This window comes from Chelonoidis abingdonii, chromosome 15, assembly GCF_003597395.2.
Source record: "Chelonoidis abingdonii isolate Lonesome George chromosome 15, CheloAbing_2.0, whole genome shotgun sequence".
NCBI classification, from domain to species: Eukaryota; Metazoa; Chordata; order Testudines; family Testudinidae; genus Chelonoidis; species Chelonoidis abingdonii.
In genome coordinates, this window is record NC_133783.1 from 10,215,959 (window position 1) to 10,230,980 (window position 15,022).

Here is a 15,022-nt window from a genome sequence, read left to right on the forward strand (position 1 = left end):
ATTAGCCTCATGCCTACTTTAAGGTTTAGCTAGTGAGAGGAGGTGAACGACACCTTGGTCTCAGCATTAGGTTTAAACTCTCTTCTGAAGGAGTAGATCAAAGAACTTCAGTAGTTTCAATACAGAAACTTGACAGGCAGCATCTTGACAGACAGACCATCACTTTGTTGTCGGTTTCATCAGCGGCTACTCTGTCTTCTGAAAGGAGCATCTATTTGTTGCAATTCTCTATTAATTTTATTTCCCTTTAGGGAAACCCTCTTAAACCACTACAACCCCTCCTTACTAGTTTTCAGAAATTAAGGCTGTCTCTTGCAAACTCCGTTTATGGTCTTTCTCTAACAGTCCTCTATAAGGGTTTCTCCACCTCCCTCATGCTCACACCGACCCGCCACACACGTCTCATCTACCATGCGGCAACACACCATGATCCTATTGGATTAATACACACGCAAGATAGTTTCAGGATCTGATTGGGAAAACAAACAAACAAAAAATACCCACCCTAGCTTGCCATACACCTCCCGAGGGGTTTGCCTGGATCATTTATTTATCTTGTGCGCATTAAGAAACCACCATTAGGCTGCGGTGGGAGGTGCTTTACTTTCTGAGTGCCAGCCTGCCTCTTTTGCACTGCAATCGGAATACACAATCGAACTGAAGCTGCAAGCTTGGCAGGAGCCGCCTGGTGCATGCGTGCGTGTGTGATTGTTGGTTCTGTCTATCGATCCAGCTCTCTGCGTGTGTTTTCTGATATATATTTTGCTGGCGTTTTATTTTATTTTAATGACTTTTTTATTTTATTTTGTAAATCCTTGCCTGACTTTGATTGCAGCTTGGACTTAAGTGCCGCTCAGCTGCTGCTTGGAGGAGAAAGAGCGAGCGAGGAAGCTGTCTCCTTTCCCTCCGCTCTGCCTTCGGATTGGTCTCTCTCCTAAAGTGCTGTCCAAGGGTTGGCTGCAGGGCTGCTGAATAACAGGTGCATTTTGCTGCTCCGTCGCCTCTCAAAGAAGCAGCCGAGGAATGCTGGTGTATCTGATCTGAGGATAAGAAGGAGCAAAGCGGAGAAGAAGGGGATCCTAACCCGACCCAGAAAGAGGAGAGCTGCCACTGTGTAGGAATGTGGCTCATCGTTGCTGGATTCGGATGCTTGACATAAAAAAACCTGGACGCTGATTCTTGTGACTTATTGAAAACAAAGGGGGATCTGAAGAAGAAGAAGAAAGGAAGTGGGAAATAAAAGCGAGCAGGATGCTCCGACTGCTGCTGCTCAAGGCTGGAGCGAGCCTGGTGATTTAGCTGATGCAGCAGCTGCCGGAGGAGGTTGCATTAGGAGCCGTGGGGGGTTTCTGGGGCTGGAGACATGTCCCCTGACTGACTGACTGACTGACAGACAGACTGGGAGACCGATCGCTTTCCCTTCCCTCTTTCTCGCACCTGCCCGTCCGCATGCTGCTTTTCCCAGCAGCAGCTTCTCCCTGATGTCTTGTCTTTCCCTCCGGGGGTGTGAAAGGCCCCTAGGATGAGTGAAGGGGCTGCCTGCGCCTCCCCACCTGGTGCTGCTGCTGCTGCTGAGGAGGGGGCGGCGGCGGCGGCGGCTGGGGGCCCGGACAGGGATGGGGCTCCCGACCCCCCCAGGGAGCTGCGATGTAGTGACTGCATCGTCTGGAACCGGCAGCAGACGTGGCTGTGTGTGGTGCCTCTTTTCATCGGCTTCATCGGCTTGGGGCTCAGCCTCATGCTGCTCAAGTGGATCGTGGTGGGCTCCGTCAAGGATTATGTCCCCACCGAACTGATGGATTCCAAAGGGATTGGGCAGGACCCCTTCTTCCTCTCCAAGCCAACCACCCCGCCGAAGAGCATGGAGACCACCACCACCACCACGTCAAGGACACCCAACCGGATAAGCACCCGCTTAACCACCATGACTCGGGCACCCACCCGCTTCCCGGGGACCCGGGTCCCCATCCGGGCGAGCCCCAGATCTACCACTGTGCGTCATACAGCTGCCCCCACTACCAGTCTTTCCACTACGGTCCCCTTCAGCACCACCATCCTGACCTCCCGTCCGCTACCCGGGACCCCCAGTACCCAGCCAATGCCCATCTGGCCCACTGCGGCATACGCTACCTCCTCGTATAAGATCTATGTCCACGACTCTGCTCCATCCTGGACCTTATCTCCCTTCCAGGAGTCCACCACCACCACACCAGAAACTAGCACTAGCCCCAAATTCCGTAAGTAAAGCGAGAACTGCCTTGCCTTTGGGCAACCCCCCTTTTCACTGCACCTCCACACCTGGTTTAGTCTTTGCGAGGCTTCAAGAGCCAAGCTGGTGGTGTCCCTAGTTTGGATGCTAATGTCTAGTCTCGTAGACAGACAAGGGTCAGCGTGCAAATACTGACACTGCAGAGCTTCTGGAAAGCTCTTAGATTAAGTTTCTGCCTCTCTTTCCCTCCTCCCTTCCCCTCTTTACCGCGTTCCCCCCCGGCAAGTTCCCTGTTTGTGTGATGGATGTTGACACAGTAGCCGTCATTTGAGATGGAGATATCTTACTATATTTTACAGGAAAGCAGCAGTCCCTCTTTCCCCACAACTTGGTCCAAGGAAGGGCTGTTGAGAAATCAGTGGTCAGAAGGGATAAGTGTTAATCCAAAATTTGGTGGTGGCTCTGGAGAAAGGCGCTGATACTAATTCTGTGGCTGCTGAGACGAAGTGAACTGGTAGACTGATGTTTGGTGCGCCTCACATAGGGTGTGCGGAGGTGTGGGTGACAATGAGTGAGTTTCCTTTAGCCTTCCAGGCGGTCGTTACAAAAAAAAATCTTGAAATATAAAATCTGATCCAAAGCAATCTCCCTTTCCTTGGTGCCTGGCTGTTGAAAAGACCCTTAGCCAGTGCTCTCCGAAAGGGACACGAGCCCACTCTAGGAATATGCATAAACGCTCAAATATGATCCAGTCTCATCTATTTGCCGTTCGCCACCTTGGCAGATTACTGCCATCATTGACTAGCTCTTAGAAAGTGGGGTGTTCAATTTCCCTGAAAGATGTTTGATGGCTGACTCTTCCCACCTGCCAGATCGCAAAGCGAAGGATTCTGGTTTAATTGAAAAATTAATTTGGATCCGGGACCTCTCCTTACTGCCTGTGAAGGTTATCTAGGACGAACAGCAATCTCTGCCAGCGGAACTTCTGGGCAGGGCCGTTTACTAAAACGATTAATTATACTGTATTAGAGTCTTGTGTGTTTTCTTTGGCTACAGTCTAGGAAACGAGGCGCTGTGTGTCCCCCGTTAGTGGCTTCTGCTAGGCACGTCAATTCAATTGAATGTTATCAGCTGAATCGCTTTTGTAGCCCGTGGCTCCCCTTTTTGCATGCTAATCTGTGGTTGTTCCGCTGGAGGATTTGGTTCGTTAGTCATTTAAACTTTTTTTCCCCATTACATCTATTTGCTGATAAGCCCCGGGATAAAGAGTCCATATGCGCTGCAAACTGATGCCGTGCATTGGCGAACCAGGCAGAACAACGGTAAATCTGAAAGGGGGGGCCGAACACAGCTGTCACTAAATCAGAATGGCAAACAAGGCAATAACTCGCTTCTCTAGCCTTTGATCAAGGTAGGCGAGAGAACCTTTCCTTAAAGGTGCATCTGGCGAAAGGAAGTTGGAGGTTACAATCAGGAAAACCTTTTGTGGAAGAGCTCCAGGCTGCCACTCTCATTTCTGCGCATAGAGATATATCGGAAATATATATTTTTTTCCTTTTCCTTTTCTCCCAAGGGTGCCTGATTTTCATCCCATGCACCTGTGTTCAAAGCTTGTATAAGGCAACAAAGCTATACAGCTTTTCAAACTGCATTGACTTTTGCGGGCTTGAGATGCTGCACCTTGGCTCAGTGCTTGTTGGAAGGGATTCTGCCAATATTAAATGTTACTGTGCCATCTTGTAATCCAGTTCCAGCTCTCAGTCCCATCTTTTTGGGCCTTTAAAGAGAAATCCACTGTAATTTCCCTCCCTCCACACAGTCTCCCCATGCACTAAAGCGGACACAAGGTATATTAATAAATCATGATCAGCTGGCAGGACCAGTCCAAACCAAGCCAAAAAATCAATAACAACAAAAAAATCTTGAGCTGTTCTGAGCACTCACACAGATTTATAAGCAATATTTGTTCCCTTAGACCAGGGTGTTTCCCCTTATTAAATACCACTCTCTTATAAGATGAAATGGAAGAAGTGCAAATCCATCAGAAATTGACCCTGTTTGAGTGCATTGATAGCAGAGATTATCATTAACAGAAGATTAAATAGATTACATAAAAAAAGATTTGAATTTATAGGGCATGTGGATATTTTTAAGCCCTCAGCTTCATATAATCTTTCTCTGAGGTTGCAGTATCAATTGAGGAGAAGGAAATGTAATCTCTCTTTCATGAACTGCTGACAGTGTGTGACCCTATGACCCAATATTCACATCTTCCACTTGCTTTGATTGTGATTAACAGGTCTTGTGAGAAAAAGAACTTTTTAAAATTCAGCTTCAGTTTCCAGGTTGCCTGTTCTTTCTCTGCCCATTGCCTCAGCTGCTATTAAAATGAAAGTCATGGGTTGTGTTGTATCATGTGAATACAAATATGATATGACAAGGCTGGTGCCCCGGCTTTCAAGACAAGTGCAGATCCTTGTTTGATCCTCTGCCTTGGAAAGGCACATGTGTAGGCAGGGGTCATAGATCATTTAGCATTTCACAGTTTACAAAAAGAGCTTTATCCAGATTGTGTTGTGTTGCATTTTATTAAACGATTTCAAGATGTGATAACACTGGGCTTGGAATGTGATTTTGGAAAACAGAAGGCAAGTCTGGAGGTATTTGTTCAGAAAACTGGATTTATGTCCATTTAGTGTAAGTGTTAAAAAAAGATCTTTGGTGGTGGTGGGGAGGATGTTTATCTGCAAAGATATCAGGAAGTATCTCTGTTTTTGTGGATGTGCAGGATGAAAATTATTCTTGGTTCGATTTTGCTCACGGACACGTTATCTATTTGCTGTTTTGAAAGTTCTTGATGAAATTTCTCCAGGTTCTGACCAAGCAAAAACTAGTTGCTTATCAGTTCACAAAAAATAGTACTTAATTTGGTGTTCAAAATAAAAATCAGTCACTAATCTAGAATGACCATCTAGCTTGTGGATAAGAGGAACTTGCATACTAACTGAAAGATCCATAAGGCTTCATTTTTATTAAACATTGGTTTCATGTTTAAAGTATCATGCCTTGATTTTTTTTCAATATGCTTTTTTCTTGATATGATGGGTCCTTCAGAAATATTTGTATATGTTGAGATGTTGTACTTGAAATTATTCATGCATGGATTCAGCTATGCAATGACATGCTGCTTCCTCTTGTATCCATACACCAAGAAGCTCAGGTCAGGCAGCCGTGGCTCGTATAATGCATAATAGCCAAGAAGAGAGATGTTACAGAACTCCTAATCAATACCTTTTGTGAAATCCAGTTGAGAGCTTTTTTTTTCAAATCAGTGCAGACTGAAACCCTAGTATATTTTGATTTTCATTTGTCTTAATGTACCATTATAAGACTTTTTCTGCTTTAATCAGTAATGCAAAGCATGTCCTTTATCTACTTATTTTGCACAATATGGTTTGACAAAACAAGCCTGGCACCTGAACTAGTGCCATCACCATTGGTTTAATTTCACAATGAATTAAGTATTTTTTCCACATTAAGGGCATGGGAGGGCTTTTACCAAAGAAATTCCGTGTGGAAATCCTCTCCCTGCTTATGTGTAGGAGATGCCAGACCCTCATGAAATGTGATCAGCTCTTTCCATGGCTCAGAAATCTTCTACCCACACTTGACCTGATCCTTGAAACACTTACTTGTGCTCTCAACTTTATTACTGTGGGTAATCCCTAAAATCAATTGGTCTACTCATGGTAGTAAAGTTAAGCAGGCTTACAAGGGTTTGTGGGATCAGGATCTTACTTTATTAACCAATTTGCAATGCATTGAGGGCTGATGAACCAAAGAAAACTAGAGCCTGAAGGGCAGTTGCTTCCTCTACCCCTTTTACACTTACACACTCACTTTTGTTTTCCCCCAGCTGAAACAATCAATACATAAAGAGATCCTGTGATGATAACAATCATGCATTTAAAAATTACATAGCCACCAAGTAATAAATGTCAGTAATTAAAATTTAAGTTGATTTTCACCAATTTCTGAGGCCTTCTTGCTCTTTTGTGTTTCCATCAACTTGGACCCTGGTATTAGACTTGTTAATTTCATTTTCTGTTTATAGATAATTTTCATTTCTGGTAGTTATACACTAGCACATTATCATTGTGTCTGATATTGATTATTCTGCAGTGGAAGGTTTAAATAAAAATATACAAATACCAACATATTAATATTTTAAAAATATCTTTAAATTTTGATTTTAATTATACTCAAATCATAGTTTTACACTTAAACATACACTTAAAATTAGAAGCTATATAGAGCATTTGGTGTTAAAAACCAATATAAAACAGTCATCAATGTACAGCTTTTTGTTTTTGCCATTGAATACCATAAGAATATAACTTTATAATAACTTTCTTATAATGATTTAACCATATACTATATTAATGGATGGTAAGTGAGCATGCAATTGTGTCCAAGTGGAGTAGTTTGAAATGTTTGTGAATTATATATATACATTTCCTACTATACTATACAATTCTTCTTTTTACTCAAGTCTTTAACAAAGGTTGTTGGAAATATCAAGATAGAGGAAGAATGCAATAACAATTGAGCAGTACATGCGAATGGAAAACAGATGACTTATGTCTTGTAGAAATTGTTTAGATTCGTAAGTCAAACTAAATATTGATTAATTTGTTTGGTTCAGGATTAGTACGCTATATTTCAGCCAGTTACTCTAATTATCCAAGGCAAGGGACCTTAATGTTTCAAATTATTATGCTGCCTTTTAAGATTGAAGGACATATTTTTTGGGGGGCTACAAGGCTATTTATTAGAGTGATATAATCTGTGATTTTTTTTTAATATAGCATGTCTTCTCATTAGCAACTATACAAGGACTATATATGATATATATTGACAACAATATACTGTTATAAAAATATTAACATCACAAAATATAACTCTAAAGAATGATAATGGTCTGTGCCAAACCACAGAAAATACAAATTCAAAATTAAGGCCAAAAAATCAGTCTCTACTCACCTTATTGTGTCTAGCTGTTGCAGCACATATGTGACTTTACAGCATGTGACCCATGGTTCAGAGACTTGCTGAAATACCCTGTAAAAATGGGGATTGTTATGATTTGAATTCAGCTTTACTTCTGAATTCTTTAGTATTTGTTGCTTTCAGGAGGTATTTAACGTTACTTTTATACAGTTTTGTGTTTGTTTCTCTTACCATTTATTTGGAAATAAAATAAAGAAAAAGAGAACATGTCAATGAAATTACATGAAGTTGTTAAGAACAATTTAGAGACTCTTATGAATCGCTCACATGAAAGACTTCACTAATTGTACAATATTGGCCTGTTGAGTGACCACAGTGGCTGTATATGTGGACAAGTACCTGCCCTCTGTATATCTCCTGGCATTTTTTCCTAATTCTTCTTTTGCCATAGTTTGAAAAAAATGTCTCACACTATGTGTGTGTGTGTGTGTGTGTATATATATATATATATATAATATATAAATACCCATTACATATCAGCAAAGGGCCTTCAGGGTTGTTCTGAACTCATGGTCAGTGTATGTGAAGCAAGAAAACTGTTGTAAAAACATTGATTGTATGAAATTGTTTGCTGTGCTGCTTGTCCTTGCAATATAGCTGATAAAAATCAGCTATGCTTTCCTGCTTCCTAAGCTCATCTGTGGTAGGCCTTGCTGCAGCTGCCATTGGGGGCCAAAATTATTTTACATCAAGCCCCGCCTTCACAGTTTGACAGTTAATGTTTAGATGTGTTGGTCAGTATAAAAATCAGTATTTCATTACAAAGGAAATGGTATCTAGGGAGTAGGTGGGAAGCAGAAAAACAAACAAAACAGTTCATGTAATGCAATCTATGTAATTTTTATTATGCTGGTAACTGATCCTTTGAACAGTCATGTAAAGGTAACAGACGTCAAACCCTGGCCTTTAGTAGGGAGGCCGTTCTTTAGAATTCTTCCATACAAAACCCTGGTGACTCTCCTTGGTTAGAACTACATTTCCCATAATTCTATTCACTCAAGCCTCACACTCTTTCTCCACCCCCACCCACTCACTCCTAACATCCAGCCATTGAGTGGAGTGTTTCCTCAGAAGAGGTCTTTTCGAGGGTGTTGTCAGATAAGCCTGCCAAAGCAGTGAGTATGTTCATGCCCACAAAATTAGAGAGAGAATGAACATGCAAACAGAACTCAAGGTAACAAATGCAGCAGTGGAAGCACAAGTGGCAGGGCAATTGTTTTTGTACTTGTGGTTTAGCAACAAGCTCCTTCTCCTGGTGAAAATACATCCTCAGGAGAAAGAGGGGATGGGAAAATGGAAAGGAGCAGTCTTTATTCATCATTCCCACTAGAAGGTGCTTGACAAATGTTTAGTTGTATCATGTTTTTCCAGCCTAAGTTGGGCCTGGCTGGGAGGTATACTTTTATTTATGTCATACTTAGATATGTTCTCAGCTTTTCTGCAAAAGCATGGAGAGATTCAGCTACCCCTGTGCTTACCTATTTCCTGTGATTTCATCAGTTGCTAACTTATGTCTGCCCCCATAACAGATGAAGTCAAATTGTGTTTAAAAATACAAATAGACTTATATAAAATTTAACAAACATGGAAATGTTTGACCAAAGCTTTAGCATTTTTAAAAGAAAGTCTTCTCTCCTCAGAAATCTAGTACACTTCTACCCCACTATAACATGGTCATGGGGAGCCAAAAATCTCTACCACGTTATAGCTGAAATCTGTTATATTGGGGTAGTAGCAGCAGGGCTCCAGCTGCTGCGGGAAGCCCTAGGCCCTTTAATTCTCCAGAAAGCCCTGCTGCTGCAGCCCTGGGGTAGCGGTGGCAGGGCTCCAGTGGGATTTAAAGGGCCTGGGGCTCCCCGCAGCAGCCAGAGCCCCGCTGCTACCACACTATACGTGAACCTGTGTTATATCAGGTTGCATTAAGTGGGGTAGAGGTGTATTATGTATACTTTCTGTAAGATATTTGGGAACCGTGGTGCAAATACAATCATTCAAAGACTATTTGAAGTTCTATTTTTATTATTTCTATTGATTCTTTGCTCCTGATTCTCTTTTCTGTTTTTTTATTTTTGATTGCTAATTCATAGGTGAGGTAGAGCTTGTGCAAACTGTCAAAACCCAAATTGAGCCCAATTTATCTGGTTTCAGATTTCATTACAAATTGAAACTCAGACCAACTAAAATACCTGATAATTGTGCTTTAAGTTTTGTGTTGATTTTGTGATTTTGCTTCAAAGTAACTGAAAGTTTTGCATGAAAATAAAATTGAAACTTTAAAGCAGAGATTAGACAAGGTTTGGGAGCCTAGACACTGCAGTGATGGCCTAAATAAATGGGTAAATAGGTAGATATATGGAGGTGAAGTCTCACCCCTCTACTTCTGGCTTCACTGAGTTTTAAGGATTTTTTGCTCTACTGAGTTTAAACTGCCTGTCTACCCTGTGTAATGTGACCCCACCTCCAGTTTGTATTTTGTACTACATGATTGGTCCACAAAACACACGAGGCTGGCACTTGATATGTGTAGGAAAAAAAATGTTCCTAGTCTATAGAAAAATAAATTAACATTTTAAAAGCTTTTTTGAACAGATCTCTCATAGAAGCATTTTGTAACTTTGCAACACAATCTGGAAAAAATATATGCAGCCAATGATCTTTGAAAATTTTGTGCTTATCTGGCAAAAATGTGTTGAAGGACCTCAATTCGCAGTCTTTAACTTTGAGATTGATATAGCCCCCAATCCTGCAAACACATGTGTTTAACTTTAAGTCTGTGAGCAGTGCAATATATTTCAAAGATACATACAGAAAAATGTTTGCATAAACAGACTTGATTTTAAATGTGGTTTTCTTACTTTTGGCTGTTTTTAGGCAGTTGTTAGCAATACTTAAATGTAGTTATTAGTATTCAGTTTCCATTGGTGAGGTCATCTGTATTTTATTCAGTACTATATTGAAAAAAAGACTCTTCCTCTTTCACCCCTTCTCCCCAAATAGTTTATAGTAAACTTTCATGTTTGTGTGATGTGATTGGTTAGTTCTAGTCCAGGGACTCTCAACCTTTCCAGACTACTGTGCCGCTTTTAGGAGTCTATCACAGAAGGATCACAGCACACTAGTACTGAAAAATTGTTGACTTCCTCATTTTTACCATATAATTTTAAAATAAATCAATTGGAATATAAATATTGTATTTAAATTTCAGTATATAGTATATAAAGCAGTATAAACAAGTCATTGTATGAAATTTTAGTTTGTATTGACTTTGCTAGTGTGTTTTATGTAGTCTGTTGTAAAACTAGGCAAAGATCTAGATCAGTTGATGTCCTCCTTTGAAGACCTCTGCGAACTCCCAGAGGTATGTGTATCCTTGGTTGAGAACCACCTGTTCTAGACCACCAAGAGTCATCTCAGGATTTTTTTGCATATTGATTTAACCGATAACCTCAAATCCAAGCTTGGTTCTGTATTACAGTGGTCAAATACCAGGTTTATGGATGCTACTGCATGCATTGGATTTTTTTGTTTTGTTTTTTTGGGTATATCTTTCTTTGCTGAGTTTGGAGGCAGAAATGTGTTAATACTGACTCTCTTGCAAAAGACATTTCATGTTTGTAATGCTTTTGGAAACTTTAAAGGTGACCCGCTCCCTTAATTTATTTTCAGATTTAAGTAATTGTTACAACTATGTCATTAAACTACATTCATATTTGTTATTTCACAACATCATTGTTGTAAACCTCAGGATTTTAGTTCATTATGAGCTGAGACTTGATTGCTGATTGTTACCAGATAGAGGGGCTGTAGCACTATGTAACAGCAAACCATTAAATTAGTATTAATAGCAAAGAGCTTCTTTTCCAGATCTGATCATTCTCACTGATGTCAGAACTTGTAAAGCAAGCCATTGACATAAGATATTCTGCTAGAGTGTCTTCGTTGGTCTGTTTTAGTGGAACGACAGAGGTTATTTCTTATTTGGTTTGCAATTGATTTATAAAACAGGCAAGGAAGCTTGGAACTGCTGTTTCTAAATATAATCAGGATCTTAATGAAATCAGTTGTCATATAGTTTGTATCCAACACTGTTACTAAGCTGCAAAATTATCTTGAATTGTGCAACACTAAAATTTTACTCTCTCATATACACATGCAATAAAGAAAAGCCATGTGAAATTTATTATAAATGATGAAATGCTATTTCCTATAATGTACTGAAAATGGCTGACTGTTGTAAAGCGCAAGTATCTCTATTATGTCTGAGTGACTAGATAACACTCAAAATGTTAACCATAAATAAATAAATAAAATGAAACCATCCAATGTGTTAGTACATAAATGGGCTTAGAATTATAGCTAAAAGAGCAGTAAATTATTCATTTAATTGGCTTTTGAACTATTCAGGTAATAGCTACGAAATAAATAGCTTCCAATGGATTTCTCAAAGTATTGTTACAGATTTTAGAGGTGCGGGGGTGTCTGTGGAAGAGTTAATGCCCTCTTTAAATCTGTGAATGACTCTGCAGTAGAGAAACAGGATTTTTGTTTCAGCCTTGTGGAGATAAGCTGCACTAAAATGTTACGGTAATTTTTCTTCATTTAATAGTATCTGAGATAAAGGTTTTGCAATGGCAGAGTTCAGTAGGCCAGGAAACTTAACTGAGTGGATTATCTTGATGAAATTTCAGGGCTACTGACTTAGGCTGGAGGTGGTTTTATAATTATTCCACTGAGTGGCTGTTTCCCTAGGTTTTTGTTATGAATGGCTTATTGCTATTACAGTGTAAGTTTTATAAAGGGTTTAGCAAATTTTAAAAGACCAGCTGTTTGTTCATAACATTATCAATCTAAATAAATCAGTCAAAAAAACAGAGGGTAGGAAAATGCATGCTCAAAACTAGTAGAACTTTGTAGAATTAGCAGTGTTCCTTGGCTTGGTAAGTTATTAAACTTAAGTGATGCTTCTGAGTTTATAGTGTAACTTTACTTTATAAGGTACCCAACTTTATAATTATTTTGTAGGAAAAAAACAATCAGAGAGATGCTGAACTGACACAATGTTTTCTGTTGTTAAACACTAATGGGGTGGTGGCCTAATTTTTGCACAGTATGTGTTGTCTGCCTCAACTGGCCACAAATATTAGACTACTACTGCTGACTGGTAAAGAGGTTACACTTTGTAGCTTGAGCAGTAGTTTTCTGAGCTGTGGAGACCTGTATTCAAACCTTCCTAGTGACTCATGTTGAGGGTCATTACTTACAACATGTGACATACGTAGAAAATACAGAGGATGTTAAATATGTTTACAATCTGAGGGCTCGCTTTTGTCTCTTCTGTATTGATGAAATGGAGGCACACTGCCTGAATCAGTGTCGTGCCTTGTATCAATATGCCAAAAAAAAGGAATGATGCCTCCCAGGTAATGGAGGTGAGCAGATAGGCTGTGAAGCATCTCTTACTATTATAATAATAATAAATATCTGGAGCTTCTTATCTGTAGATCTGAAAGCGCTTTACCATGGCAGTAAGTATCATTACATCCTTTTTTGTAGCTAGGGAAACTGTCAATACTCACTTCAGCATACAGAATGTCCTTAGCACAGCTCGGGGAGGACATTGTGGAGATGTAGCTTCTGCTTGGCTCTCCTGTGTCCAATTTTACCTCTTGTTTGTGTAGGTAGTAAGGAGAAGAAGGGCTCCTGGTACCCTCATTTTTAAAGCACCTCATAAGAGATGGCATAATTTAGTTCTAAATAAATATAAAGAACCACAATTTAAAAAAATGTTTATTTTAGTGAATATGAGGCTATAGTAACATCTTGCAGAATTCTAAAGGGTTTAAGTCCTTTGTGGAGCTAGATTTAGGCCAGATATAGAAGAGTGAGATTTAAGATCAGTTTACAGTATATTTACAGAGAAATATTATGCTGGCGTAATGATCGTTACTTTCACAATTTTTTTTTTTCAAATTAGGATCATCATGTCATCCCCATTTTAATAGACTGTATGCTGCTTAAACTACTTGTCATGGAATGTAAGCACTCTTTGATCAATTGCTGAAATATTGCCTGTGCTGACTGAAATTTTAGTAATTGGATATGCCACATAGCATGATAAACTCAGTGTTTACATACACTGTGTGAGCTTGACAGATTTAGGGTTTTGTAGCCAACTGCACCTCAGTTCCTGAGAAGTGCATATATAAATGTGAAAGTAACCCCATTCCAGGAATTGTAGAGTAAAGGCTTCTGTACTCATTTCTGGCTTGCTCACAATGTATAATTTGGAAGGATGAGCAGAGGGATATTCATTTCTGATGATAGTTTAAAATACATTTGTCCTGATTTTTAGCAGCGTTCTTGGTTGCTGAGCTCTGTTTCTTTTTAAAATGATGTATTTGTACAAAATGAAGACAGTAGGTAGGGGTCAATGTCCAACAAGCCTTGTAATAAAGAAATTATTATAGGAGAGAGCCTTACGATGAGGATAAAGTGTACTGGATTACCCCCCCCCTCCAAAAAAATCATTCCAATTAAGTATTTAATTTGCATGCTGTGAGGCTTTTGTCAGTGTAAAAGCAGTTGTGGATTTATTAGGGGGCTTATTTGTTGTTGTTTTTTTAATGACAATCCCATAAAGAAGATGATCAAAGATTATATCCAATTAATTAAAAAATACATTGCTTCTTAAATTGTTCAAATGTAATTATTTAATAACAAGTGCTTAATATTCTAGTGGACCCTTAATTTTTTTTCTGGTTTTTATTTACGTTTATTATTGCTGTCTATAAAGTCTTGGCCATTTTTTCTTCTGTTTTTTTAAAAAAAGCAATTTATTATAATTTAGATATAGTATATTCTGAGATCTGTAGAATTTGTATTATTATTTAGAAATTTCTTGATATAGCAATTTAAATTTATCCAGTGCTTTACACATACAGAAAATTACTTCCTGCCCCAAAGAATTCACATTGTAAAACAGATCAGATACCCAACAGAGCAATGCACCAAAGGATGAGCTAGGAGAATATAATGGGAAAGAGAATGAGGGCCAGGATCCTTGGTAGAAGCTGGCTTTGAGAGGGGACAGGAAAGAGGGAAGACAGGAACTGGGGGAATTGTCTCAAATACAGCATGCTCCTGGAAAGATGTAAGCACATGTTTAACTTTACACAGCCTTGCAGTTAAGCATGTGGATAAGTCTCTGCAGGATTGTGGCTATGGAGAAGTGGAGAGAAGTACGGAGTGGGGCATGTGAGAGAGACCCTGTGTGTGTGATCTTGTGAGATGCAGAGCACCTCCTGTGAAGTGGGCAGCAACACCTTGCTTTCCAGGGGAGTTGCAGGATGCGTTAAAGGATTCCTGTAAGGAAGCCAGAGATTCTAGTGTGTACCGAGAGTCTATATGGTGAGCAGAGAGACACCAGACCCGGAGTGATTTAGCAGAGTATTAGATAATGGCCTCCTACTCAGAAGTCCTCACAGAGGCCAGGATTTGATTCAGTTCCTCCTACAATGTATCTTGGTCCAGTCTGGTAAATGGAGGACCAAGAACTCCGCAAGTTCAACTCAGCTCCGCATAGAGTAAGATCGTGATGAGCATAAGCAGGGAGTGAAGTAAGTAGAAAGAAACAAAATCAGAGGTGTAAGTGGGATGAAGATGAAGCAGTTTCAGTAAATATAAGGAAAGAGTGTTGTGGTTAAGTGTAGTGAGAATGGAAAATGAGTTTGTATAGAAGGAAGA

At 39.8% G+C, this 15,022-nt stretch overlaps 1 protein-coding gene across 2 annotated transcripts in view; it reads left to right on the plus strand.

Moving 5' to 3' along the window:
- Window positions 1-1,215: 1,215 nt before the first annotated feature.
- NRG3 (neuregulin 3) overlaps window positions 1,216-15,022 on the plus strand; it is an 898,610-nt gene continuing 884,803 nt past the window's right edge. For both annotated transcript variants that reach the window (XM_075072572.1, XM_075072573.1), the window contains exon 1: window positions 1,216-2,237. In XM_075072572.1, coding sequence (XP_074928673.1) covers window positions 1,523-2,237 — 715 coding nt within the window. In that variant the 5' untranslated portion in view covers window positions 1,216-1,522. The remainder of the gene's footprint in view (window positions 2,238-15,022) is intronic.